Source organism: Corythoichthys intestinalis, chromosome 15 (assembly GCF_030265065.1).
Source record: "Corythoichthys intestinalis isolate RoL2023-P3 chromosome 15, ASM3026506v1, whole genome shotgun sequence".
In the NCBI taxonomy this organism is placed as follows: Eukaryota; Metazoa; Chordata; class Actinopteri; order Syngnathiformes; family Syngnathidae; genus Corythoichthys; species Corythoichthys intestinalis.
The window spans coordinates 35,048,633-35,075,600 of record NC_080409.1 but is presented as its reverse complement, the minus strand read 5'-3'; the positions used below and the strand labels follow the sequence as shown (position 1 = coordinate 35,075,600).

General features: G+C 39.5%; 1 protein-coding gene across 5 annotated transcripts in view; it reads left to right on the top strand.

Annotated features, from left to right (window-relative positions):
- The window catches only part of nin (ninein (GSK3B interacting protein)), a 71,120-nt gene that overhangs the window by 23,939 nt on the left and 20,213 nt on the right, over positions 1 to 26,968 (top strand). For 3 of the 5 annotated variants that reach the window (XM_057859319.1, XM_057859322.1, XM_057859321.1), the window contains exons 8-24: positions 4,012 to 4,179; positions 6,863 to 6,999; positions 7,093 to 7,233; positions 10,055 to 10,229; positions 10,301 to 10,411; positions 10,486 to 10,575; positions 13,661 to 13,921; positions 18,803 to 19,788; positions 20,441 to 22,396; positions 22,792 to 22,861; positions 22,978 to 23,142; positions 23,218 to 23,334; positions 23,414 to 23,527; positions 24,863 to 25,009; positions 25,071 to 25,169; positions 25,294 to 25,413; positions 26,122 to 26,223. In XM_057859319.1, coding sequence (XP_057715302.1) covers positions 4,012 to 4,179; positions 6,863 to 6,999; positions 7,093 to 7,233; positions 10,055 to 10,229; positions 10,301 to 10,411; positions 10,486 to 10,575; positions 13,661 to 13,921; positions 18,803 to 19,788; positions 20,441 to 22,396; positions 22,792 to 22,861; positions 22,978 to 23,142; positions 23,218 to 23,334; positions 23,414 to 23,527; positions 24,863 to 25,009; positions 25,071 to 25,169; positions 25,294 to 25,413; positions 26,122 to 26,223 — 4,959 coding nt within the window. The remainder of the gene's footprint in view (positions 1 to 4,011; positions 4,180 to 6,862; positions 7,000 to 7,092; positions 7,234 to 10,054; positions 10,230 to 10,300; positions 10,412 to 10,485; positions 10,576 to 13,660; positions 13,922 to 18,802; positions 19,789 to 20,440; positions 22,397 to 22,791; positions 22,862 to 22,977; positions 23,143 to 23,217; positions 23,335 to 23,413; positions 23,528 to 24,862; positions 25,010 to 25,070; positions 25,170 to 25,293; positions 25,414 to 26,121; positions 26,224 to 26,968) is intronic. The other 2 variants (XM_057859320.1, XM_057859323.1) reach the window with 2 other exon arrangements.

Genomic DNA, 26,968 nt, shown 5'->3' with positions numbered 1-26,968 from the left:
ACTTTCAACTCCCTCCACAGATTTTCTATGGAGTTGAGATCTGGAGACTGGCTAGGCCACTCCAAGATCTTGAAATGCTTCTTAGGAAGCCACTCCTTTGTTGCCCTGGCTGTGTGTTTGGGATCATTGCCATGCTGAAAGACCCAGCCACTTCTCATCTTCAATGCCCTTGCTGATGGTAGGAGATTTTCACTCAAAATCTCTCGATACATGGCCCCATTCCTTCTTTCCTTTACACAGATCAGTTGTCCTGGTCCCTATGCAGAAAAACAGCCCCAAAGCATGATGTTTCCACCCCCATGCTTCACAGTGGGTATAGTGCAAATCAGTATTCGTTTTCCTCCAAACAAGAGAACCTGTGTTTCTAACCAATCGTTCTATTTTGGTTTCATCTGACCATAACACATTCTCCCAGTCCTCTTCTGGATCATCCAAATGCTCTCTAGTGAACTGCAGACGGGCTGGGACGTGTACTTTCTTCAGCAGGGGGACACGTCTGGCAGTGCAAGATTCGAGTCCCTGGCGGCGCATTGTGTTACTGATTGTAGCCTTTGTTACTGTGGTCCCAGCTCTCTGTAGGTCATTCACTAGATCCCCCCGTGTGGTTCTGGGATTTTTGCTCACCGTTCTTGTTATCATTTTAACGCCACGGGGTGAGAAGTCCGTGTTGCCCAATGACAGCCCCAAAAACATCACTGCTCTAGAGGAGATCTGCATGGAGGAATGGGCCAAAATACCAGCAACAGTGTGTGAAAAGCTTGTGAAGAGTTACAGAAAACGTTTGGGCTCCGTTATTGCCAACGAAGGGTACATCACAAAGTATTGAGATGAACTTTTGGTATTGATCAAATACTTATTTTCCACCATTATTTGCAAATAAATTCTTTAAAAATTAAACAATGTGATTTTCTGTAGTTTATTTTCCCACATTCTGTCTTTCATGGTTGAGGTTTACCCATGTTGACAATTACAGGCCTCTCTAATATTTTCAAGTGGGAGAACTTGCACAATTAGTGGTTGACTGTATACTTATTTACCCCACTGTATATGTTAAATAAGAGTGGTCCAAGAATCAACCCTTGAGGGACTCCACATATGAATTTGGTTCGTTTTGACTGATAGTTTCTGATTGACACAAAGAAATCCCTATCATCTAAATATAGGTTATCATGATTATCGCATCGTACATTACTAATTAATAAAGTAGCCAAACAAATTCATGTCCATTATTTATTTAAAATATCCTAATGATTCAACAGGAATGATGAAAACATGCCCATACAACAAAAAGCTGCCCTTAAACTGCTTTTTTTTTTTTTTTTTTTTTTTTTTACAAGAAAGTGCAAAAACATTTAACCATTTAAAAGGCAGTACTTATTGCCCAACATGTCCATACAACACACAACTGACCATGAGATACTTTTTTTTACAAGAAGGTGGAAAAACATTAGCTGTTTCAAAGGCAGTAACTTTTTCTCTCAACGATACAATAACATTTACTCTGGTGGAATGAATTCCACATTTTCTGGAAACAAAGTGTCTTTAGAAATTTTGCCCATAACCATTATACTTTGTTTTTATAGATTTCTGTACTATTTCGCATGTTTGTAGTGTTACCGCTGTACTTAAGTCCGGTTTTAAACGTTCTGCATCTGGAATAACTTATGTACACCACCAAACAATGCACAACTTGACATACAAATATATGTTAGCGAAGTCACTAATTAGCATAGCGCTCAGCACTAACTAGTAACATCTTAAAAACAACAACAATAAAGTTTAAACTGTACAAGAGGGTTCGTGTACTCACCTTTGATAGACTGGCACGGGACTTGGCAAAACACAAGGAATTTTTTCCAATTAACACGACTTAAACCTACTGCTGGACAACTGAAAGACAAGAAGTAACGAACTGTCCCTCCCCCTCTCGCGCTAAAAAATAACTTAAAAAATAACACAAAAATGCGACCGCCGGGTCCCTGCCTGTCTCATACACAAATTTATTTTCCAGTCTTTTGAAAAGGAGTAAATCTCTCACTCAGTAACCGGCAGCATCCATTATAACGTTATGCGTGCATCCGTTAAAGGTGTTCGGGCGGCAGACGTATCTTGAATTTCGTTCCGCTACGAGCGGTTGTCATAAAGTTATCAGGGAAAATCGTTTTTGAACATTTATGAATGGTAATCAAATCGTCCTGTGTCGAATCGCGATCCATCTAATAATTAATTTTTTTTGCTCTCCCTTATTACAGACCAGGATTTGGACTGGTTTGCCCGTAATTTACAGGCTTTATTCCATTTTTCAAATGCTAGCCCTCTATCTAATGGGAGGAGAAATCAGTTTGCTCAGTGGAAGGTTGACTGGCACTTGGCATGAGGAAGTATAACAGACCTACAGACAGCGTGAACTGCGCAGATAATTTTTAAAAATCCGTCATTTTACGTTATGAAAATAGTATGTGATGCAAGGATGCGACAATAAATAGAGAATGTAGACATGAAAATGAAAAAGGAACAGTATGAAATTAAATGAGATTTCACTTTCCAATGTGAAAATCAACAGCAAAAGGAAAAAATTTTTGTAGTAAATTTGAAATCTGGAAGAAATTTGAAATTTACAAAGAAATTTACAGGAATTCACTTAGATGCTAGCTTGCCAAGTTTTGAATTTGTAAAAAAATGGCTTTTTTATGAAATTCTGAAGGGTTCGGTGAATGCACCTGTGAAACGCGTGGTGTTCGGTACGTTTAGCAAGGTTAAGAACCACTCCAAGGTAAACCGTACCTACAATGCAGCCCGTGACATAAAGAGTTTGAAATTCCTGATTTGTAAGATGTAATGAAAAATCGATTGGTTAAGCAACGATTGAATCAAAATTCATAACATGGATCAACATCATCTTTTCGAAATACCGTTTTTAAAATGAAGGTTCTATTTCATCCCTGCTGACCTGAGGTTCTGAAAACACTGAATGATCCCTTCGCGTATGCGTAGTCATCATTCGTTGGTTTCAGCACCACCATCTGGCGGTCATACGTGATTCATAGAGCTGTAGCTAACATTGGTAACTTTCGTACATTCGTAAGTTTCGGTTGTCATTCAAATGTCTAAAATGTTTCAGCAACAAAATTAAAAAAAAAAAAAAAACTTAAAAATTTGCTTTGTGTTCCATATGGATTGGGGTGAGATGTTCCTGATTGTGTTAAAAGGTTACAGCATACTGTATTAAATCGATCGTAAGCCCTTGTAGTGAATCAAGTATCGTAGCGTCACGAAATTAGTGATTACGCCACAAATGCCATCAGGAGATCACTTTATATTTGAGGCAATCGATGAACTTGTTGATGAAGAGGGCACCAAAGTTTTTAACTTTTGATAAGAAGAAGAAACATTTAGCACACTCAAACACCAAATGTTTGAACTCCTATTAAAATCAAAAGTTCCTCCTTCCGAAATGTGAATTGTTACCCCAAAAGTTCCAGGAACCATGATTGAACTTTTAGACAGACTGCCGGAATCGTGCTGGCGCAGCTCCAACGACCAGCCGGCGAGACCCTGACAATCCAGCCAGAAGGCCGAACTCCACACGTTCACCTGAATCAACAAGTTGACAATTTATTCAGGTCGACAGCTATCAAACAGAAAGGCGAAACAGACTCAGGCGAGCAGGCAAACCCGTTCCAAGGTCACCATATGAGAAGTCAACAAAAGGTTCCCGAGAAAAAATGACAACGCTCAGTTCAACATTGTATTTTGAAGGCTCTCGCGGGGCGGGGCGGGCCATGGGCAGGAAGAAGGAATTGTTTGGGATTATTTTCTGTTTGTGGATTGGACAGGAGGATTCGGGAGTAACTGTTGTCCGGGCAAGGAGGGTTGTGGATTTTGCCACCTCAGCGTCAAAGGGACTCTTGATATTCTTCATATAACATTCATCCAAAAGTTGCAGAAACATTTTTTTTCCCCAAGAGTAGTTTCTGCTGTTTGTTAAGTATTGATCCGTGGTCCCCTCAGCCTTTTGATGAGGCGGGCCGCCGGATTGCCGCCTCCTCCGCTCTGATGAGCAGCATCGGCATGCGCTTGTTCTCCACCCTGGATGACGGCACCGGCTTCACGCCGGTCGAGTCCATCATAGATTCCTGGATGGAGGAAGGCATAGAAAACGGCAGTGAGATCCTGAAGGTGAGATTGAAAGGGACCACTCATTTAGATGAAAGTAATACCGCATTGGCCCGAATACAAGACTGTGTTTTTTGCATTGAAATAAGACTGAAAAATAGGGGGTCGTCTTAGTCCCGGTCTAGACATTATACCCATTTACGACGCTAGATGGCACCAGATATCATTGTAGTGATGTTCTGTCATGACAGATCTGTTACTCTCCCCATTCACGACTCTAGATGGCGCCAGATATTGAAGCGATGTTCTGTCATGACAGATCTCAGCTGCTCTCAAGTTTAACCAGTTTGCATTATTTTATTGCAATGTTTTTCCTAATTCAGATTTGTTTTCAAGACTGCAGTTAGACTTCACTTTGACAACAGTTAACAGGTTAACAGTGTTGTTAATAACGGCGTTACACTATAACATCGTTACTAACGGCGTTGTTTTTTTCAATAGTGAGTAATCTAATTAATTACTTTTCTCATCTTGGCAACGCCGTTACTGAGAATAGATAGGCGAGCGTTACTATGTTGGGCGAATGACACGAGAATGGTCTAAGGGAGACGGACTCACCGAGACGACATGCCGAGCAGGAGTGGGGAGGAGGCAAAAAAGTTGTGGCTCCAATAATACCTGACTGTAGCCGATAGCCTACAAACTACGCCCACATGATAGGGTAGATATGTTAGACGTCACATAGATATAGAACTATATGCTGAATGACAGACACGGCGGCATTAACAATGTGTACAGTATAGGAACTAGATGCGTTAGTAAACAGCCGCCATCTTAAAGCAGTAGACTTCTCAGGAAGGCTCTGTTGCAGATAACCTTCCTAGTAAACCTAAGTAACATTTTATCTAAAATAGTCCTAAATCGGCAAAATCTTGACTTGAATCTATCTTTAAATGATGAAACAGTTTTAAAACCTCCACATGTCAAAAGTAGACAGAAGGGAACTAATCCAATAATGGGAGCAATTTTAACAACTTTTAATGCTTGATTCAGGGTAAAGGGTAAATTAGGGTAAAAAAATTGAGCTTGGGCCAATTGTCCCAAAAACCTTTTAAACTTCACATAGTGTGACCTATGTTTTTTTTTTTTTTTTTTTTTTTTTTCCCTTTGTTTTTTTAGGAAAAGCAAAACATGAAAATTATCACCAGTTACTTTGCCAAGTAACTAATTACTATTACACTCAGGTAACTGAGTTACAACCACAATTACTTTTTGGGAGAAGTAATTTGTAACTGTAATTAATTACTTTTTTAAAGTAAGATTAACAACACTGATTAGGGATGTCCCGATCGATCAGCCGGGTCCGATCACGTCATTTTAAAAGTATCGGAATCGGCAAAAAAATATCGGACGTGCCTTTTTTTTAATATATACACATATTTTTTAATTAAATCGTTTTCTAATTGTATTTAACGTTACAGACATAATGTGTAACACTCTTCCAAGGTCTTTAGTTTAAGTTTAGGGTAGGATTATCAAATTTAATTAATATTGTTTACATTTATCACGTTACAATATTTAACGCATGCGCTGCACGACCCACTCACGCATTGTCGCGTTCAATCTATAATGGCGCCATTTTACCCATACAGTATATAGAGCTAAAAGGGAGCGTAAAATGAGTAGAGTGAATTTTGGCAGCCTTTGGAGCCTTTTTTTTAAATGGCTAAAGCCTTACAATCCCTCTTCCAACGATTAGAATAATCTTGGGAAGCAATGTGGGGAATAAAGGTAGTAATTGATCTTTTTCTTAACACCCTATGTTATTTCCCAACGCAGAGAAGATATATCAATTGGTACCACGACGCACAGTCATGGTTGCACTTCCCATCATGCATTTGGGCAGAAGTTAAATGGCTACAGTATCATTTACTGAAAGCTCAACAAATACACTAGATGCAATATTTAGTCACAATATACAAAGTCACAAGTCTTTCTATCCGTGTATCCCTCTCACAGAAAGAATGTTAATGATGTAAATGCCATCTTGAGGATTTATTGTCATAATAAACAATGTATATATGTATATATTCGTCCGAGTTTTATTCATTTTTTTCTTAATACATTGCCAAAATGTATATGATCGGGAAAAATTATCGGGAATGATTGGAATTGAATAAGGAGCAAAAAAAAAAAGCAATCGGATCGGGAAATATCGGGATCGGCAGATACTCAAACTAAAACGATCGGGATCGGATCGGGAGCAGAAAAACATGATCGGAACAACCCTAACACTGATGGTTAATGCAGTTATTGCAATTTTGTTGTTTTATCACAATAGACTGGTTTATTTACATTTCAAAAACCAGAAGCCATTCATTTACGAATGTGATTGCACTTTACATATTTAAATTTTCAGATATTAAGATTTGAATGAGGCAAAATAACATGCTTTTTCTCTCAAATATATTGTTATAATCATTTGTTTCGGATGTACTGTAATTATTTTCTGTATAAAAATTAATTTGGTGTTCAAAAAGTCTTTTTTTTCAAACTTCAGTGTTGAAAAAGAGGGGTTCGTCTTGTAATCAGGGGCGTCTTATATTCGGGCCAATACGGTAAGCAGCTGTCAAATAACAGTTTATTAGTTAAAAGTTAAAACCTCACTTCGCTGGTCTACTTCATTTGGTGAGGCGTACAACTCTGACACCTTACAGATAACCACATGTAATTTCTGATGATACAGGCATTAAATTTCAGCCTCGAAGGCAAGCTGAGTTTGTCCGATCTAAGTACTGCGCTAGAAAGTGAACTCCTGGCCACCAAGAATGGCATCCACCGGGTGGCGCTGGCCAGTTTCAAAGCGGAAATCCGACATCTACTGTGAGTCTGACAAGAACCTCAGTAAAGCCATGCATATTACGGTAAGTATGAGTGAAGTATTTATGGTAAGTCTTCTGTTTTTGTCTTTGTCAGGGAACGAATCGATGGCGAGTTGAGGGAGAAGGAGAAAATCCGATCAGACCTGGAAAGGGTAGAAAGGCTTAAATCCCAACTGGCTACCGAGGTGGACGAGCATCACTCGTCAATCGAGAAGGCAAATCATCTTAACCTCAGGTAACATTGCAGCACGTTCTATTGTTTTGATTGCACCTTGTCAAAGTATTTTAGATGTTATGGTAAACTATAAATTACTTGACAAATTTCGTGAGAACTCTTTAATCGCGGTTGATGAACTCCTGTGGACTTGAGGTCACCGACTGTTGGTTTTGGGACAATTGTGAGTTAGTTCCTGTTGATTTTGGGTCATTTCCAGGTCACGTCTGTTGAAGTGGCATCACTTCCTGTTGAGTTTTAATTTTTTTGAATGAACACCAATATCAATTTTTTCACTTTCATTTGATTTTGGGTCGCTTCCTGTTGGTTGTGGGGCAATCCTTGGTCACTTCTTGTTATCTATTTTTTTGTCAGAAATTATGACCACCAATTGTTTTTTGTTTGTCTTTCATCCCAATGGAGATTTTTTTTTTGTGGGTCTGAGTTAAAAGTCAAAAGGAGTGAATGGGGAATTTCAGTGACTCTGAGAATTGAATGATGCAACGTCAATATGGTAGGTTGAATGTGCCATTAGAAATAAAGCTTATTAATAAAAAAAATATATGGCAGAAAACACTCAGGTGACTTGAAGTTCCGCTCTGAGACCCTCAATTTGGCCAACTTTCAAAATTGTCCAAAATGCATGTGTGATACATCATTGGAAAGCTTAAAATCTCAATTTTCTGGGAGAACAAAAATTTTGAACAGGAAGGCATTTTTGAAAAAAAATATATATATATTTTAAAAAGCAAAACCCTAATTGGAGGCGACAGCACGCAAGAGCAGAATTAAAGGCGCCACGATTTTAACGAGATATTATCGCGTACTTACCTTGTTTTGATCCAAAAACTCCACGCAGCATGTATCACCGAGTGTCAAGACACAGCTGTGAATGGCTACAGACAGATTTTTTTTTTTATTTTATGGGTGAAACATAGTGATATATCAAGGGTGGCCATGTAGAAATTGCAGACAACAAGGAGTGGTTGAGATTTTGTTTTTCATATAGTTACCCTTTTAAAGGTTATTTTTCAATTTTTGGGGGGGATAGATTATCATCTAACATATCGGGGAAAATGCGACAGTAACAAAAAAAAATACAATCAAGCGATAGTTAAGAGGTAGATATCCGTGACTTTTTACAGACGCCAAATTTTTCATTTTTTTTAAACTAAAATTTAGACATCAATTAATGATTCTAAGCTAAAAATGACTGACATTTTGAATGATAAATATAATTACTCACCTTCTTTTTATGGCTAGGTTGAAACAAAAGCAGTATCCGTGATTTATTTACAGATGCAAATTTTTTTCATTGTGACGTAATTTGTTTAAAAGTTTAAAATATGCGGGTGAATATTTTTTTTTAAGTCGTTCTTTTTTTTTTTTTTTTTTTTTTTTACTAAATATTAGACATCAATTAATGATTCTAAGCAAAAAATGACAGCCATTTCGAATAATAAATACAATTACTTACCTTCTTTTTATGGCTAGATTGAAACAAAAGCGGTTGCGCGACGTCTGGAAACGGGGGTTTTCAGGGTAAAACGGACAAATTAGAAATAGTTCGGAGGCTTAGTGCGCCATGAATCTGTTATGGCAGTATATAGACACATTGTTCTATTAAACACAACACTTCTTTTGGCTTAAAATACAGCAGTTTTTATTTTAAAGAGGGGTGCAAGAGCAGAAACTGCTTTTTCAGCCTTGTTTGTGTTTTCCATATGGCGGAAAATATTGCTGCTTTTTCAGCTTTCTTTGTGTTTTCCATTTGGCGGAAAACACAAACAAGGCTGAAAAAGCAGTTTCTTCTCTTGCACCTCTCTTTAAAATAAAAACTGCTGTATTTTAATCCAAAAGACCTGTTATGTTTGATAGAACAATATGTGTATATGCTGCCATAGCAGATTCATGGTGCATTAAGCCCCCGAACTATTTTTAATTTGTCCATTTTACCCTGGAGACCCCCGTTTACAGACGTCACTCAACCGCTTTTGTTTTAACCCAGTAGTAAAAAGAAGGTAAGTAATTATATTTTTCCAAATGTCTGTCGTTTTTAGCTTAGAATCAATAATTGATATCTAATATTTAGTTTAAAAAAAAAACATTTAAAAAAGTATTCACTCGCATTATTTTAAACTTTTAAACAAATTATGTCACAATGAAAAAAATGGTGTCTGTAAATAAGTCACGGATATCTACCTCGTAACTATCGCTTAATTGTATTTTTTTTTTTTTTTTTTTTTTTTTTTTTTGTTTTTGTTTTTTTTTTTTTTTTTTTTTTTGTTACTGTCACATTTTCCCCCAATATTTTAGATGATAATCGATCCAAACCCCCAAAAAAAGAAGAAAAAAGTTTAAAAGGCTCAATATATGAAAAAGAAAATCTCGACCACTCCATGATGTCTGCAATTTCTACATGGAGTTTTTAGATTGAAAAGAGGTAAGTACGCGATGATATTTTGTTAAAATTATGACGTCCTTTATTATGCTCTCGCCTCCAGTTAGGGTTTTGCCGTTTAAAATTTTTATTAAAAAAAAAAAAAAAAAGCCCTCCTGTTTAAAATGTTTCTTCCCCCAGAAAATTGAGATTTTAAGCTGTCCAGTGATGTATCACACCTGCATATAGGACATTTTTTTAATTTGGCCAAATTGGGGGAGCGGGACTTCAAGTCACCTGAGTGTTTTCCCCCATATAAAATGGACTTGCAATGAAGTCAGTGTAGTCGGTGTAGTGTAAAATGTTGAAGGAGATGATGCCAAAATTTTGGCGACACAAAAAGGAGCAATAACATGACAACGTCAAAGCTTTCCCACAATTAATTGCGTGGATGACATGCAGGAAGCTGGAAGAGGAGCACCGGGAGAAGCTAGCGGCAGTGCGCTTGGAGCTAATGAAGGAAATGGACCTGATCCGCCAACAGGCAGCCCAACAACGTGAGGAGCTGGAAGCCGAGGTGGACAAGATCAAGGAGGAGGAGTCCTTTCTCAGGGAACACCTGTCCATTTCAATCAAGGTATGTTTAGTTTTGTGTTTCCTTAACCCAGGCTAGGAAAATTATCAAACTTTGCACCTTTGTCTCGTAAGGAAAACCGACGTCTGGAGATGGACTTAATGGACTGCGGTGAAAGACTGATGGAGGCCCAAAACCAAGTGACAAAACTGCGTGGCAGTTTGGACAATGTCTTGAAAGAGAAAGTAAGATCTGAAAAGTGACTTTGATGGCGCCATTTTTGGCAATTGAAGTACTTTTGTCTGCATCTGATATTTAGTTTGGCGACCTGGACCCTGGCAGTGCTGACTTCTTAATGCAGGAGGAGCGCATTAAGCAGCTGCGACTGGGCTACGAAGCACAATGCAGGGTAAAAAAAAAAAAAATCATATCATTGTAGCATACTGAGCTAAAAAATATGTTTTGGTGAAAGAATTTAAAATACACTTGTTTTTCATTCCTGGTCAGAGTTTGGACCATGATTATTTGATAACTAATTAACAAAATAATCAACGACAATAGTCGACACACGCTTGAGCCTCTTTGTTTAGTTACTAGGAACAGAACGTTTGAAATAACTGAACAAACAGCCACATCATGCACATAATGCCTGGCGTGTACAAGATCTGCACTCGAACAGCTTTTTTAAATGCTAAATCATAGACTTCATAACCTATTGACATGACGCGGGAAACGGGGCCGATCCATAGGGGACTATTTTCAAAAACTTCAAATTCAAATACAGTGGTACCTCTACATACGATCGCTTCGACACACGAACTTTTCGACATCCGACGTAAAATTTGACTCGCCATTTGTTTCTACATCCGACGACATGCTCGAAATACGACGACAATGGCAGCACCGCAGATGAATGCAAGGCGGATTTTCTTGTGTGACAAATCAACACTGGTTTCAGAAAAGGTTGGTACAGGTGGTGAAACAAGGAAAAAGTTGACGCTTACCTTCTAAATGAAGATGCAAATGACAGAAAAATATTTCACAACTTATTCAAAACAAAAACACCTTCTGTCTGCCGCAATTGACGGTGTTCTCAAGAAAATATTCAAAGTGAAAGTGAAACTCAAGCTCACCGGTCTGTCTCTGGCACGTCAGCCCCGCGGTGCGTTCAGGGTCAGCAAAAAACGTCCGCCACATTAGAACCCGATTCGTTACATTAATACAGGAATTATTATTATTATTATTCCGATTTTGATTTATAATTTATTTGTTTTGCTATGTGTAATTGCCATTTGTAATAGTACCAGCAGTATTTTTTAAGGATTTAGTGAAGGTTTTTGGGCTGTGGAACGAATTAATGGAATTATAATGTATTCCTATGGAAAAATCCTGCTCGACATACGACCATTTCGACTTACAAACAAGGTCCTGGAACGGATTAACTTCGTATGTAGAGGTACCACTGTATTCTCAAAACCAAAGCTGCTACCGACCTAAAACCAAAACAGGCACTTACCTTAACTATATATGAGTCTCCATGAGCAGCGGCATCAAAAAATTCAAAGTCGTTCCCTAATAAAATCCCGATTATTTTTTTATATAAGTATAACAAAACTTAAAATGACTATAAAATTCTCAGATTTTACTCTAGATGCACAAAAATCACCAAATGCAGAGATGATCACCTATATTTTCAGGATCAATAGCAATATTTAACATATAAGTTTTTGCCCAAAATATCAACGTATTTTTCTTTTATTTAGTGCATGTTTTCAACAGCTAATAAATCACTCAATTTTCACATCAGAAACTTAATACTTGAGTAAATCATGCAGAATCAGTTGTAATATATAAATATATTATAAATTATATATACAATCACAACTTTTTATAGAATAGAATAGAATAGCCCTTTATTGTCATTATACAGTTGTACAATGAAATTTCCCTTTGCAGTGCATGAGAAGTTAAAATCTCAAAAGTGCCTTGCAAGTATAAAATCTAAATAAACAAATATAAAATGCGTATGAGATAGCCCTTTGTTCAGGCAGTGCAAATAATCGGAGTGAAGTAGCAGCAGTTTGACAGTTAAGTGTTTGAATATTTCATGTGAGTAAGTATTGCACAAAGAATATTGCATATAAATGAAAATTGGACTATGCCATGGAGTATTTCCCTTTGCAGTGCATGATAAGTTAAAATCTCAAAAGTGACTTGCAAGTATAAAATTTAAATAAATATCAAAAGCATATGAGATAGCCCTTCTTTATAGATACGGACGTAAAACAGTCTCGATTCTTGGTTCAAAGCAAATAAAAGGACAGTTTAAATTTAAATCTGTTGAAGAATGATGCTCGTCTGTTAGCTCTTTGTTATGATAAGGAGACTGCCACAATGGTTTTTTCCGTTCAAAATTCTTGTGAATAAATGCTTAAATCACTCAATTCTTTATAGATATGGACGTAAAACTGTCTTGATTCTTTGTTAAAAGAGCAAAATAATGGGCAGTTACACATCTATTTTACGTATATACCGTATTGGCCCGGCTATAAGACGGCCCTGATTATAAGACGACCCACTCTTTTTCAAGACTCAAGTATGAAAAAAAGAGTTTTTGAACACCAAATTAAATTTTATGCAGAAAATGATTACTGTACATCTGAAACAAATGATTATAACAATATATTTGAGAGAAAAAGCATGTTATTTTGCCTCATTCAAATCTTAATATCTGAACATTTAAATATGTAAACTAAAGTGCAATCACGTTCGTATATGAATGGCTTCTGGTTTTTGAAATGTAAATAAACCAATCAATTGTGATAAAACAACAAAATTGCATTAACTGCATTAACCATCGAAGTGAAGTCTAACTGTAACTGTAGTCTTGAAACGAATCTGAGTAAGGAAAAACATTGCAATAAAATAATGCAAACTGCTTAAACTTGAGAGTAGCAGAGATCTGCCATGACAGAACATCGCTTCAATGATATCTAGTGAATGGGTATAATGTCTAGACCGCGAATATAAGACGACCCCCACTTTTTCAGTCTTATTTCAATCCAAAAAACACCGTCTTATATCCGGGCCAATACAGTATGTCGAAGAATGACGCCAATGTTGTAGCGGTTCCCATTCTCCCATTGATTTTTTTCCAAAACGTTTCCAAATGCATGCAGGGTACAAAAAATATAATATTTACCTTGAATCCTCGAACAAATCACTCCTGAGACTATCCTTCCTGTTTTAACGTGGTACAGCTTTTGTAGTTCTTCAAAAATCCAAGCTTAAATCCTACATGAGTGTGTTCCGTCTTCGGCTATTACTAAATGAAGCTCGGCCCCCTATGATAAAGCGTGACGCAAAGAATGACGAAGTGTCAGGTTAATGGATTATGAAAATTATGGCCAAATATGGCAGCCCCTTATCATCACAAACACATTTGTATACATTATAGCTTAATTTCAAGACAAATCCGGATAAATATTTTACAGAAACTGCAAGACCGCGTGGATGAGCTGCTGTCTGAGCTGCAGGACTTTCACAGCATGGATCGACCTCAGCAGTCCTGCTCCCAGCCTCTCTCGGAGGAGCTGGAGGGCAAAAGCCCAGGCGTGGAGTCTGACCCCGGCCTCGGCTCAGAGGAAGTCAATCCTTTAAGCAGTATGAGCCTAGAGGCTGAGATGATGCTGGAACAGCTGAAGGAGCAGCATTTGCACCAATTGGATGACTTGAGGAAAGAGCTGGAGTGCAAAGTAAGTCCACTTAAATGTTTAATGTTGTGTTATCAACCCTTTTAGGGACACTGGTTACGACAGTGGACATGTATACAAAAGTTATCATTAGCCTAAAGCGGGGGTCAGCAACCTCTAGAGCCACATTCGGCTATTGAACGCTGCCCTAGTGGCTCCTTGGAGCTTCTTCAAAAATGTTTGAAAATGGAAAAAGATGGGGGAGGGATTGTTTTCTTTTTTTGTTTTAATGTGGTTTCTGTAGCAGGACAAACATGACATTCATTAATATTGTAATAAAGTTAAACTTGAGGCGGCATCGTACAATAGAGTAGTCATGTGGTGTGTCATTATCTGTAGGATGCAGGGAAAATAAACATTTAATCATGAAGGCTCAATATGTATTTGTAGGCAAATTATGCTATTACAGCTATTAGATACATATAGCATGTGTTGCCTCCATTATAAGGCTTATGCAGTGGTAGTTATGAACGCTTCCACATACAGAATTTTAAGGTTACGATACGCCTCAATGGGAAAATATCGCCTCTTGTTACGAAAACAATTTAAGGATACGAAAGGCAAAAATACAGTGTGGCCGTCTCTTCGCAGCTCCCAGAGTTTACTGAACGTAACATAATTATAGCGGCTCTGCCACTGGCTACTGCCTAGCATCTTCCTGGTATACAAATGGCTACGATGGACTTCTACTGCATGTGTATGTGTGTATCTAAGTGTCCTCTTCATTCGCCCCTCTGGCCATCAGGTGTCCCCACAGCTTTACGTAGGTTTAATAACTTGTATTCTGTGTTTTTTAAATAATGTATAACTCTCATTTTAAGTTTATCGCGCAAAAATCTAATTGTAACATGTATTTTTTTACATGTTTTGATGCATTTTTATGCTTTGTAAAAGATTAATGTTTTTGGGGGGCTTGGAACGGATTACGGAATTTACATGAAAAATGCGTCTCTACTTACGAAATTTTCTGTTTAAGAAACTACTTCCAGAACCAATTAATTTCGTAAGTAGAGGTACCACGGAAGAAGGCTTTTAATTTTTTGCAGCCCCAGCATTTGTTTTTGTTTTTTTGTTTTTTGTTTTGTGTTATTTGTCAAATATGGCTCTTTCAACATTTTGGGTTGGCGACCCCTGGCCAACTGCTGTTTCAAACTAGCGGCAGCCTAGTGTGAAGAGTTCAGCGTCATCCCATCCATTGTGTATGTGGGAGGGGACTTCTCGGCTAAAGTGAGCGGTGGGAAGCCGTTTTGGACGGAACGGCATGTTTGAATTTGCGTCGAGAGGCGGGCTGCTCTATTTTGGGAACGCTACCGCTCTGATGTCAACAACGCATCCAACAACAGAAGGGTAGGCGTACTTATCTCTGTGCTATCAGGCTGTTTCAGGAGACGGATATATGCAAACTATGGCTGACGAAACCTCGATAAATTAACTTTATTTAAGTTTTGCAAGCTCTGGGATACTCAAAAATGACTCTCATACCTCTCCTTGCTAAGCTAAATAGTAGGGTTGTTCCGATCATGTTTTTTTGCTCCCGATCCGATCCCGATCGTTTAAGTTTGAGTATCTGCCGATCCCGATATTTCTCGATCCGATTGCTTTTTTTTTTTTTTTTTTGCTCCCGATTCAGTTCCAATCATTCCTGATTATTTTTCCCGATCATATACATTTTGGCAATGCACTAAGAAAAAAATGAATAAAACTCGGATGAATATATACATTCAACATACAGTACATAAGTACTGTATTTGTTTATTATGACAATAAATCCTCAAGATGGCATTTACATTATTAACATTCTTTCTGTGAGAGGGATCCACGGGTAGAAAGACTTGTAATTCTTAAAGGATAAATGTGACTTTGTATATTGTGACTAAATATTGCCATCTAGTGTATTTGTTGAGCTTTCAGTAAATGATACCGGAGCCATTTAACTTCTGCCCAAATGCATGATGGGAAGTGCAACCATGACTGTGCGTAGGGGCACCAATTGATATCTTCTCTGCGTTGGGAAAGAACATAGGGTGTTAAGGAAATGATCAACTACTACCTTTCTTCCCCACATTGCCTCCCACGTTATTTTTAATTGCTGAGAGAGGTATTGTAAGGCTTTAGCCACATAAAAAATGGCTCCAAAGGCTGTCAATATTCTCTCTACTCATTATACGCTGCCTTTTAGCGCTATCTATAGGTAAAACGGCGTCTTTATAGATTGAACGCGACAATGCGTGAGTGGGTCGTGCAGCGCATGCGATAATTATTTAACGTGATTAATTTTAAAAATTTAATTACCGCAGTAAACGCAATAAATTTGATAGCCTTCCTCTAAGCCAAAACTACTCTGGATGAGTGTAAGACATTTTGTCTGTAACGTTAAATACAATTAGAAAACTATTTAAATAAAAAATATATATATTAGTGGTGTCAACAATAATCGATGCGGCGATGCATCCCGATGCGGGGGATGGACGATTCGATTCGATGCTGGCAACAAGCCGAATCGATTCAGCGCATTTTAAAATATATAAGTACGTTCAAAAACCTTCCCTGCGCAATTCCGGTGATGCAGTGGATTTGGTTTCCCCATTTGTATTATTATTGTCATGTTTCATTTTTTACACACTGCATAACTCTGGTCAAGTTTCCCACCAACCTCATAGAAGCCAAAATGTCTCCAGATGTCAGCTTTCAATGTCTTAGGTGCATCAAGAATCTTTCTTGCTCCCTCTTTCTCCGCTTCAGCCATTGCTATGTTATGTCCTATCTCTTAGAGGTTAGATCTTGTGCCCGAGTTCGGGTTCGGGCCCAAAATGTTAAGCATTCACGTTCGGGTCGGGTCGGGTCGCCCCGCGCCGGACTAATACATTATTTAAAAAAAAAAAAAAAAAAAAAAAAAGGGATAAAACCGAGAGCAGGCTCTCTGTATTGTGCATTTGCTTGTGCACTCACATGAAGCAGTGGCGCCGCCCGCTTTTTCTTCTTCTCCTCGGCTGTGGCGCTTGCAATTCGTTACGAAAGACACTTTTATTTATGCACACAAAGGCAACACAAATGTGATCCATTTGAATCCTCTCCTCTGTGTGTCTGCAAACTAGTTATTTATTTCTTTTTTTTATATTATTGCATTTTTTTTCTGCCAACTGAGAATTCGTTACGAAAGACACTTTTTTATGCACACAAAGGCAACACAAATGTGATCCTTTTGAATCCTCTCCTCTGTGTGTCTGCAAAATCGCATGTTTTTTTTTTTTTTAATATTAAACTTTCCCAGCGTTATTTCGTTGTGCAAATGCTTCTGTAATGATCACAAAAATATGTAGACTATTTAAACATTAAGAAACCTGCGTTTTTTCTGCCATCTCGAAGAAATGAAAATAAATTGCTGCTGCTGCGTTTTTTTTTTGTTTGGTTTTTTTTTCGCGTCACTCCAAGCCGGGTCGGGCTTCAATACCAGCGGGCCGTGTCGGGTCGGGCTGGATTTTTTAGGCCCCATCTAACCTCTACTATCTCTCTGCTCTCTCAATTGCAAAAAAAAAAAGATATTTCCTCATGTTGAAACAGATTGTTATGGCTGCTAAAATGCTGCTGCACTTCATTTTAATTCATTATTTTTTATTGTTATGTGGTAGTTACTGATTGCATTTCTAAGTTGATTGCACATATATAGTGGGCTAGGCCAACATTTTACTTTTGTTCTACATTGCAATTTAGTTGGATGTTTTGTTTGCAACTGAACTGATCCCTGGATTGATATTGCGATAAAGATGCTGCTGCGCTACAATATTTTCTTTGTCGCTTTCTTTAATATTTACTTGAATATTTTTATCGATGGGTTGTTGTGACTAAAACACAGTGACTGTTATTACTGATTTTGCACAGGAGTTCAGATGTTGCACTGTGTGAAAGGCTGCTACTGTGTGTAAAAAAAAAAAAAAAAAAAAGAGAAAGCCCTGGTCTCATTCAAAGCACCAATTAAATGCCGTGATCTGTTTTTTGTTTTTTTTTAAAATATATATCTAAAAGTATTTTCATTTGACTTCAACCAGGAGTGACACAAGAGCAAATAAAAAGTTGTTTAATGTCTGACTGCTTGTGTTGCCTCATGATTCACGAAAAATATGCTTTGCTTTAGAATTTTAATGCATCCCAGGCTTTAAGGCATCGCGATGCATTGCCGAATCGAACCGAATCGAATCGTGACCCTCTGAATCGAATTGAATCGAATCGTGACCCTCCGAATCGTAATTGAATCGAATCGTGAGGGCAGTACCGATGCACACCTCTAATATATATATATTAAAAAACGGCATGTCCGATATTTTTTTGCCGATTCCGATACTTTGAAAATGACGTGATCGGACCCAATCGATCGGGATGATCTTTACTAAATAGTACCTCGATGTGCGTTTGTGTGGACATGTAGAAAACGTACAATAAAAAAACTTCACCTTCTCACGGAAACTAGTAACTCTTTACACGGCTATTATAATGCCTTCTACTCCTTGAAACAGGAAACAGCTGTTTTCTTGTGCAACAATGAAAAATAAACGCATTAGTGCTTGGGACAAGAGTCGATATGCTTGCTGCCATTCACTGCCAGACAGCGTCTATGTCAGGCTACACGGCTCCTCCCGTTTTGTGCTTGCCGTGGACCACTCTTCACACTGGGCTGATGCCAGTGTGAAAAGGCCTTAACTCATTCAATGCCAGGTCACAGCTGTGTGTACATAAATTGGAAACATTTCTGCCGAGGTTCTTCAATTACTCTCGTTTTATTTGCAGCAGGGCTTCGTTCCAATCCAAGGAAACGGCGGTGGTTTACAACTCTGTTGTGCTATTTCTGTTGTTTGAAAGTGTCATGAAATGTTGCCTTTTTCACTGCAGACCGACGAATTCAACACTGTGGTTGAGCAAAAAGAGGACCAAAAGACTGCACTGGACCGCCAGCACCAGCAGGAGGTCGAGGCCATAAGGGAGGAGCTGGCAAGCGCTCGCTCACGTGAGACGGAGCTCCAAAGCCAGCTTGAGCGGGCCTCGCAAGAGCAGACCCGCCTGGAGAAGGAGACACAGGATGAGGTGAGGACCCTGAGGCAGCAGCTCCTTGAGGAACAAAGCATTTCTGCGGAACTGGGGGAGCAGCTCAGAAACCTGCAAGAGCAAAAGCCGGACTTTCTCGCCGTCATGGAGGAGCTACAAAACCAACACGCCAGTGACATAGAGATTCTGGAGAAGAAAAACATGCAGCTCTTGGAAGTCAGGCTGCAGGAACAGAAGAAGAAACACCTGGAAGAGAGGGAGGATTTGGAAAAGAGGTGGTTGGAATGTTTTGAAAAGGAAAAGGAATTGATGAAGCAGACTCATGATGAAGAGCTGTTGGCCAGACTTGAAAAGGCAATGTCTTGCTTGAAGAATGAGCATGACCGAACTGTAAAAAGGCTTACTGCGGAGTGGCAAGAGCAGAGAGTTCTGCTAGAAGAGCAAAACAATGAGTCCCTGCAGGCTGTGCTGGAGGACGCCATGCTGAGGCTGGGCAAGGAGCAGGAGCGGAAGGAGAGCCAGCTCCAGGAGCAGCACGATGGCGAGCGTCGCAGTCTTCAGGAGCAGCACGAGCATCGGGAGACCCAGCTCAAGCAGGCATGGGAGCGGGAAAGGCTGCAGCTGGAAAAGGACTACAAAGGCATGCTCCAGCAGAGGCTGCATGAGGAACGAGAGAAGCACCAGACTGTGAAGGAGGAGCTGCAGAAGAGGCTGAACATGCAGGAAGATTGCCACCGCAAGACCCTGCAGGAGATGACTATTAAACACGCTGAAGAGAGGAACACAATCAGTGGCAAGCTGGAGAAACTACAAGACAACCTTGTTCAGGAGAGGTAAGGAAACCATACAATTTCCATAATACTTCCAGGATTGCTTTATTTACAAGTTCGGTTTGAGTTTATTAAGTTAAGTGCTTCCCGCTTGCCTGGGGCAGACCAAAATATTCCCTGGCAAGCGCAGTTTTATATAGTGCATGCGCGATCGGGCACACAAATGAAAAAAATTTATCTTTGACCTGCTACCCGAATCAGTGGTGAAAAGGTAACAAGTATAATTTTCTCTACATATTGTTATTTTGGGCCAATTTTTATGTCTCAGCTCCATACCCACTTTGATCAATCATTTTGCACTGCACAAAAAGATGACCTTGATTAAAAGAAAAACAAAACAACAAAAAAAACATTACCGAACTATGGCCATATTTGGATTCAGCACCCCGAAATACATAAGTGTTGACTTAAATGCATCAATTTGCCTGGGCAAGTAAAGTTTGGGTACACCTTACTAAAGGGGGGCAAACTGACGTTTGAGCAAAAAAATTAAAATGTTAAAAATTAAAAATGTTAACGTCAAGCCCTGACATAGATCATTGTTTGGCCCGAAATTCTAAATTAAAAACAGATTTTCTGTGGTTATAAGTGAAAAGATTTAACTACATTTCGAGTGAAAGAAACCCAGGGTAAAACGTGTCTTCTGCTATAACAGTTACTGCATAACCATGTACAGGGAGCAGACAGAAGTGTGCTTCTTCAAGAAAATCAAGCAAGTTGAAGATCGTTTCTCAGCTGACCAAGAATTAGCGGCCGCACGCTTTCAAACTGACATCTTGAAACTGGAACATCACTACCAGAGAGAGCTGGAGGACCTCTCAAAGAACCACGCTGAGGAGAAACTCTGCTGGGAGTTACAGTTACAGAAAGCGATGGAGAGTGTTGACGTTTCTCAGATCAATGGAGAAGTAGCAGCAGAGAGACATAATCAGGAGTGGGCAAAAGAACGAATTGAATTGGAGAAGATTCATGGAGAAGTCATGCAAGCAGTGGTGAAAAAGAATCAGGAGTTGCAACACCAAGTGAAGACCAAGGAAATCGAGCTAAATCGCCAGTTTAACGATCTGCACAACCGACTCCAGGAGAGTCTGCAGGCCAATGAGGACCTTCTTAATCAGTCTGAAAAGAAAGCCAAGGAGGCTGAACACCTGCTCAACCAAGCGGTAGAAGATTTCCAACAGGAGAGGGAGGAATTCCAGGGCAACCACTTGCAGCTTGAGGCGCAATATGAAGAGATTCTTTCAATATCCCAAAGGCAGGAAGCAGAGCGGATTGCGCTGCTCACAGAGCGTGACGATTTGAAGCTGAGGATTGATGGCATGGAGAAGCTTCTCAAACAGGCCGTAGATGACTTTGAGCTGGACAGGAAGGAGCTTCAGGGAGAGGTGGCTATTCTCAAGGAAAAATTGAAAGAAAGCCAAAACCATGATCTGTTTTTGGCTGCATTTAAGAACAAGGAAACTATTTCAAAGCCAATACCAGATGAGTCCTACAATGGAGAAGGTCTTGATATGCAAATAGACCCAATGGTTAGGCCTGAAGAAGTGTCACAACTGAAGATGGATGCAAGTGAGGACCAAGTCAATATCTTAAGTACTTTTAACACCTGTCTTCTAGGTAAGGGATGCAGTGATCAGGAAACTTCAAACTTTAACGAACCTGACAACAATCCTAAAGCTTTCATGTGTCATGGAGAAGACCCATTGATGCCCACTGACCTTGAGTTCACTTCAACTGGTGGAAATGTAAAGGACTTCTTGCTTAGCCAATCTCAAGATAAAGAGGCATCTGGGGCTCTGGAATACAACAATGAAGAAAGTCAACCTCAAACTACACTTACCTCTACTTCAGAATGCTCCTCCCACAAGGATGAGTTGTTTAAGCAGATGGTTGTTAATTCCTTGGACCTCGTGGATCCTTGTGAACTTTCTCTTGAGAATCCCAAAGATGACCCTGGTCCAAAATCTGTCTGGTATGATTCGAACGGGGAATTTACCATCGATAATGGAGAACCCCTTGATCAAGACATTGATTGTGAACTCGAGGATTTGCCCATCTTTGAACAGCAGTCTTTGTACTATCAAACCAGAGAGGAGATTGTCCTAATGCGTGAGAAGATCATGTTACTCCAGCAGAAGACTGACCTCCTACAGAGTCTTTTGGAGCACAATTGCAAGAAAATGCAAAAAGGCCGCGAGTATCTTGAGGAAAACTACAGCCTCAAAGTCAAAATGGTCTTGCTAATAGAACATATCAAAGTGCTGGAAATTGATGCCTTTAGGCTGAAAGCGCTTCAGGTTCGTTACGAAGAGTGCGAGTGTGAAAACGCCACGCTGAAGCAGAAAAACGCTGAGCTCAAAATGAGGGTTTTCAGACTGCAAAGCAGAATTTATCTCACAGATGACATCAGCAGAATTCAACAGGAGAACTGTAAACTCTTAGATTTGTTTGAAGCACAAGGGGACATTCTGGTCCCTGGTTTCCTCCGGAGCCAAATTGCTGAGGTTTCTTGCATCCAAGACTGTTGCGGTGAGTTTAAGGCAGATGCCACGGGACTTTCCAAAGCCATCTCAGAGCTGCAAAACAAGAATCCAACCACACAGGGCAATAGGTAAAGTGGAAACAAACCTTGCCCATGTGTGTTGTGGCCCCTACTTTATTCCGCTCAATCCCTTATGTGACTGATAGTATTGTGACTAAAAACCTTCTGCTCCTAAACCCCACACCTGTTATGGTAGTAGCTGGCCTTCTGCATGGAGACAGGATTTTGGAAGAGGCAAAATAATGCCAGGAGTAGATTCAAAATAATGGTATATTCTACTGTCAGTAGAGTCTCCTTGTAAAAGGACCATTGCAGATTTGTGATTTAGCATTTTTTGATACCTCGATCAATGATTCTAAAACTTGGGTCTTTAGGATATCTGAGCCCAAGGAAATAAGGAACCACTGTTGTACATCACCATTCACTGCACCTGTCATAATGATTTATATTTATTCATATTCCAGGCAGAACCTGGAGCAGCTCAACCAAGAGAAGATTGCCGCCGAACACACAGCAGAGAATTTGAACAAACAGGTGAGCAAAAAGTAGGAGTTTGACTTGAATTTGTTTTGTAATTCACAAAGGTCTCTAAGTTACCGCTGCACACATTTTCCTTGAGGCAAATTAATGTGAATAGTGGCATGTTTCAGGTGGCCGATCTTCATTCGCAATGTCAGCAACTCCAGAGTGAAAAGGGAACGCTGGCTGACAAGATTGTCCGTAGCCAGACTGTCGTGGACGAGCTCAAGCAGCAGCTAACTGAACTGATCAAAGACAACGAAAGCCGGGAGGTGCTTGCCGAGGAAAAGAAAAAGGTCAGTGAGGTGCCGTCACGGTGATGTGGCGGTCGTCACCTTAAAGTAAACATTGTATTGGCTGTATTGCATCAGGTTGATGCTTGTATGAACGCTCTGGAGGCCGAGTTGACCAAAGCTCTGACAGAAACAGCCAGGCTGGAGGACCAGAACGCCCATTTGGCCGAGAAGGTGTCTGGCCTCGAGGAGAAGGTAAAGCCTCCAGGCTTTGTTGCCTTGGAGAACAAACTCATACCCGAGCTTTTCTGTGTGTAAACATTGTGTCCTGTAGCTGATAGAGGCAGATTCGGTGGAGAATCATCTCGGCCACTTAACGGATGAGCGAAAGGATGCAGCCAAAGAGAACAGAGGACTCCGCAAGCAGCTAGCTAAATCCCAAGAGACGGTAAAGACTTTTTCTTCCTGTCGCTCCACTTGGGGACTTGGATGTCCACAGGTTTCTAATTTACCCACCCCAAATGAGGCTACGTCTACACTAGGATGGATAATGGCCTTGAATAGGAGTGGGAACCTCTTGGTACCTCACGATACAAAACGATTTGCGATACAAAGCTCACGATAACGATGATCTGACGATATAGCAATACAACAATTTTCGATACATTGGTCAGGAAATCATTCTAGGATATTCTACAAAAAAACTAATAAACAGAAAAACAAGCTTCTGCTGTGAATTGTGAGTTTATCACTAGTAGACGTCCAATCCATTTGAGCTGGAAGGGTGGCAGCGAATTCGTTCATTCGCTGCCATCCCTCCCACTTCAAACAGATTGAACGTCGATGGTCGTCAGTGGCAGCCAATGCCAGGCAATGAGTAATTTTGGGCCATTTAAGGTCATTTACCTGTTGATTTTCAGTTACTTCCTGTTGATTTTAGGGTATTTTATGGGTCACTTGCTGTTTATTTTACGTTACAGAACAGGAAGTGACCTGGGAATCACCCAAATGAATAGGCAGTGACTCAAACTCAACAGGAAATGATCTGTAAATGCCCTAATATGAAAACCAAGTGACCTGTAAATGCCCCGAAAATCGGACCGAATGACTGTGAATGCTCTGGTTTTGAATGAACGAACATTCCCAGTCTAAATGGATTGGGCGTCGAGCACCGTCAATGGCAGCCTTGTTTTTTATTTTAATTTTTTTTTAATTGACAACTTTTAAAACGGTATTTCGATTCTTGACAGGAGCATATTGATAACCTTTTGGGATACAAAGTATCACGATATATTACCATTTCGATATTTTGTCACACCCCTAGCCTTGAACGTGTAATGAGTTAAACTATACGGCATGTCGGCTACAACCCTAACCAGGGAGGAAAGCGGGTGAAAGCCCGTCTGGAAGCCGCCAAGAGTCTACTTAATGTCAGGTGAAAGTTTGGCAAAGCTCCCTTAAGCCCGACTCCGTCACATTTGCTTGTAGCGTTAGCCGCTAGCGTTAGCCTACCGAGCTTCTGTTTGTTTGCGTTCCTGATAACCACGTGACTACGTAAGCACACTGACTGCTTTCTTAAAGTGGAATGAACCTAGCCGAACAACACAGAGTCAAAGCGGGATAAAAAGACTGTTTTCTTGTTTTATTAAATTACTGAACTAGCCGACATGGTCAAAATTACATCGGTCATCGTGAAGAATTTCGGTAACGGTAAATTTTCGGTACACCGCCCGGCTCTACTCTTGAGCAGAACATAAAGTACTTCTCTATTTCCACTTTGCAGCTGAAGAACATGGAGGGCGCCCTTCAGACCGCGAGCCTTCAGAGAGCTTGCCTAAGGTCTGATCTTCGCAGCATGCAGCAGGAGAAAGATTCCTTGCAACAGCAGCTTGCAACGCTACACAAGCAGCTGCTGAACGCCTCTGATAGGGTAAGATCAGTTTGATTCAAAATTCAAGATGCGTCTGTTTTCATATCTTTGTCTTCAACAGAACCGCTTTTTGGAGCTGGCCTTGCACAACTGTGCTATCCAGAGTCCTAGCAAGAAGCTCCACAGAGACACACTGCAACCAAAGGAACAAGATGACAAGGTTTCAAATTCGAGCTTGACCTTTGACTTTTGGGTTTCTTTGTTGTTGTTTTTTTTATTTTATTTTATTTTTATACAATTTGTTTTATTTTAATTCAAATTTACCATGTTGCATCTGTGTGTAGGCTAGCAAGTTGTTACTGAAGCAGCAGCACAAAAACAGCCAGGTGACAATGCTCAAAACCTTGGAGCAGGAAAACGCCATCCTCAAAGAGAAATTGGAAGAACATAAGCAGCTCATGAAGGTAACACTAAAATACCTACGCCAGGGCTGCCATGAAATATACTAGGATTATTTAAACTAGGGATGTCCTGATCGCATATTTTTGCCCCCGAGTCAGTGTCATCTGATTTTAGGAATACATACACAGTGGTACATCAACATACGATCTCAATGACATGCGATCCTTTCAACGTATAATTTAACTCGTCATTTGTCTCGACAAAAGACAACATGCTTGAAATACGACGATTTCTGACAGCGTCGCAATTTCATTGTTTTCCCGCAAGACGGATGCCAATGGATTTTCTTGCGAGAGAAATCAACATGGGTCCCATGAAGGTTCTTGCAGGTGGTGAAAAAAATATATATATATAAATACAATAATAATAATATAATAATAATATAATAATAATATATAATAATATATATATATATATAATATATATATATATATATATATATAATATATAATAATATAATAATATAATAATAATATAAATACAAATCAAGAAATGAAAAATGTAATCGTAATCGTGGCAGCCCTAATCTATCTCTTGGAATTGCTTTGTACAGGACATGTTTTTCTGGCATATTTTGGTTCCTGACTTTCTTCATCATACTTCTTGACTTCATTTCCTTCCTTTCTTCAAGGAAAAACAATTTGCATTAAAAGCCTTAATCTTTTGGCCCAACCAGTAATCTCTAATATCTTGGTGTGTATTAATATCAGGATGTTGCTGCAAAGGATGGACACGCACAACTGGATGAACTACAGGAGGAAAATAAATTGCTCAAGGCCCGTGTAGAAAGGCTCACTAAACAACTCTTTGAGGTATGGTATATAAAGTAATTAAATTGCATTCCAAATGAAATGACAACTGCTTTTTTTCTTCATTTTCCTAAATTGTCAATGTGCTTTACAGTAATTTTTTAAAGGGCAGCTGAAGTGCTTTTCGGATTTCGGTGTAGTTTTATGAATATAAACTTTGGACGAGTTCATCAAAACAACCATGTCATTTTCAATGCATAACTGCAAGTATAAATTTTTTTTTTTAACTTTTTTTGCACTCCTTTAATAGTCCCTTCCTAAATCCAGAAGTGTGATGTAACTTCCAGAAGAGAACAGAAGACTTTATCCACAGCGAGCATAGCAGCAGCAGCAGCGATATCAGTGCTATTTCCACCGAAAGTAGCTATTCAGGATCGTTCTTTCGTGACCCTAATGATGGCAAGGGCTCCCAGGAAATATAATCTACAATTAATCCCCACATGTTTGAACCTGATACGTCAGATGACGATTTACTCGGCACAGCAGAAGTTGGTGATGACGCCGATATACAGCTCGACATTCACAACGACCTGTCAGCTAATCTATCTACTTATGACCGGCCAGCAACAACAAAAGTTTTTTTACGCCACTCAGAGTCTTGAGCCTCCATGTAAGCAATTCATCGCTACATATTCGAGATCGCATGACGAATCTCCCGAGTAAAATCCAGAAAATGTTTGCGAGCATACCGTGTTGCTATACTTTCGTACTAGAGTCCTGGCAAGGTCTTGGGGAAATTACGTCATCA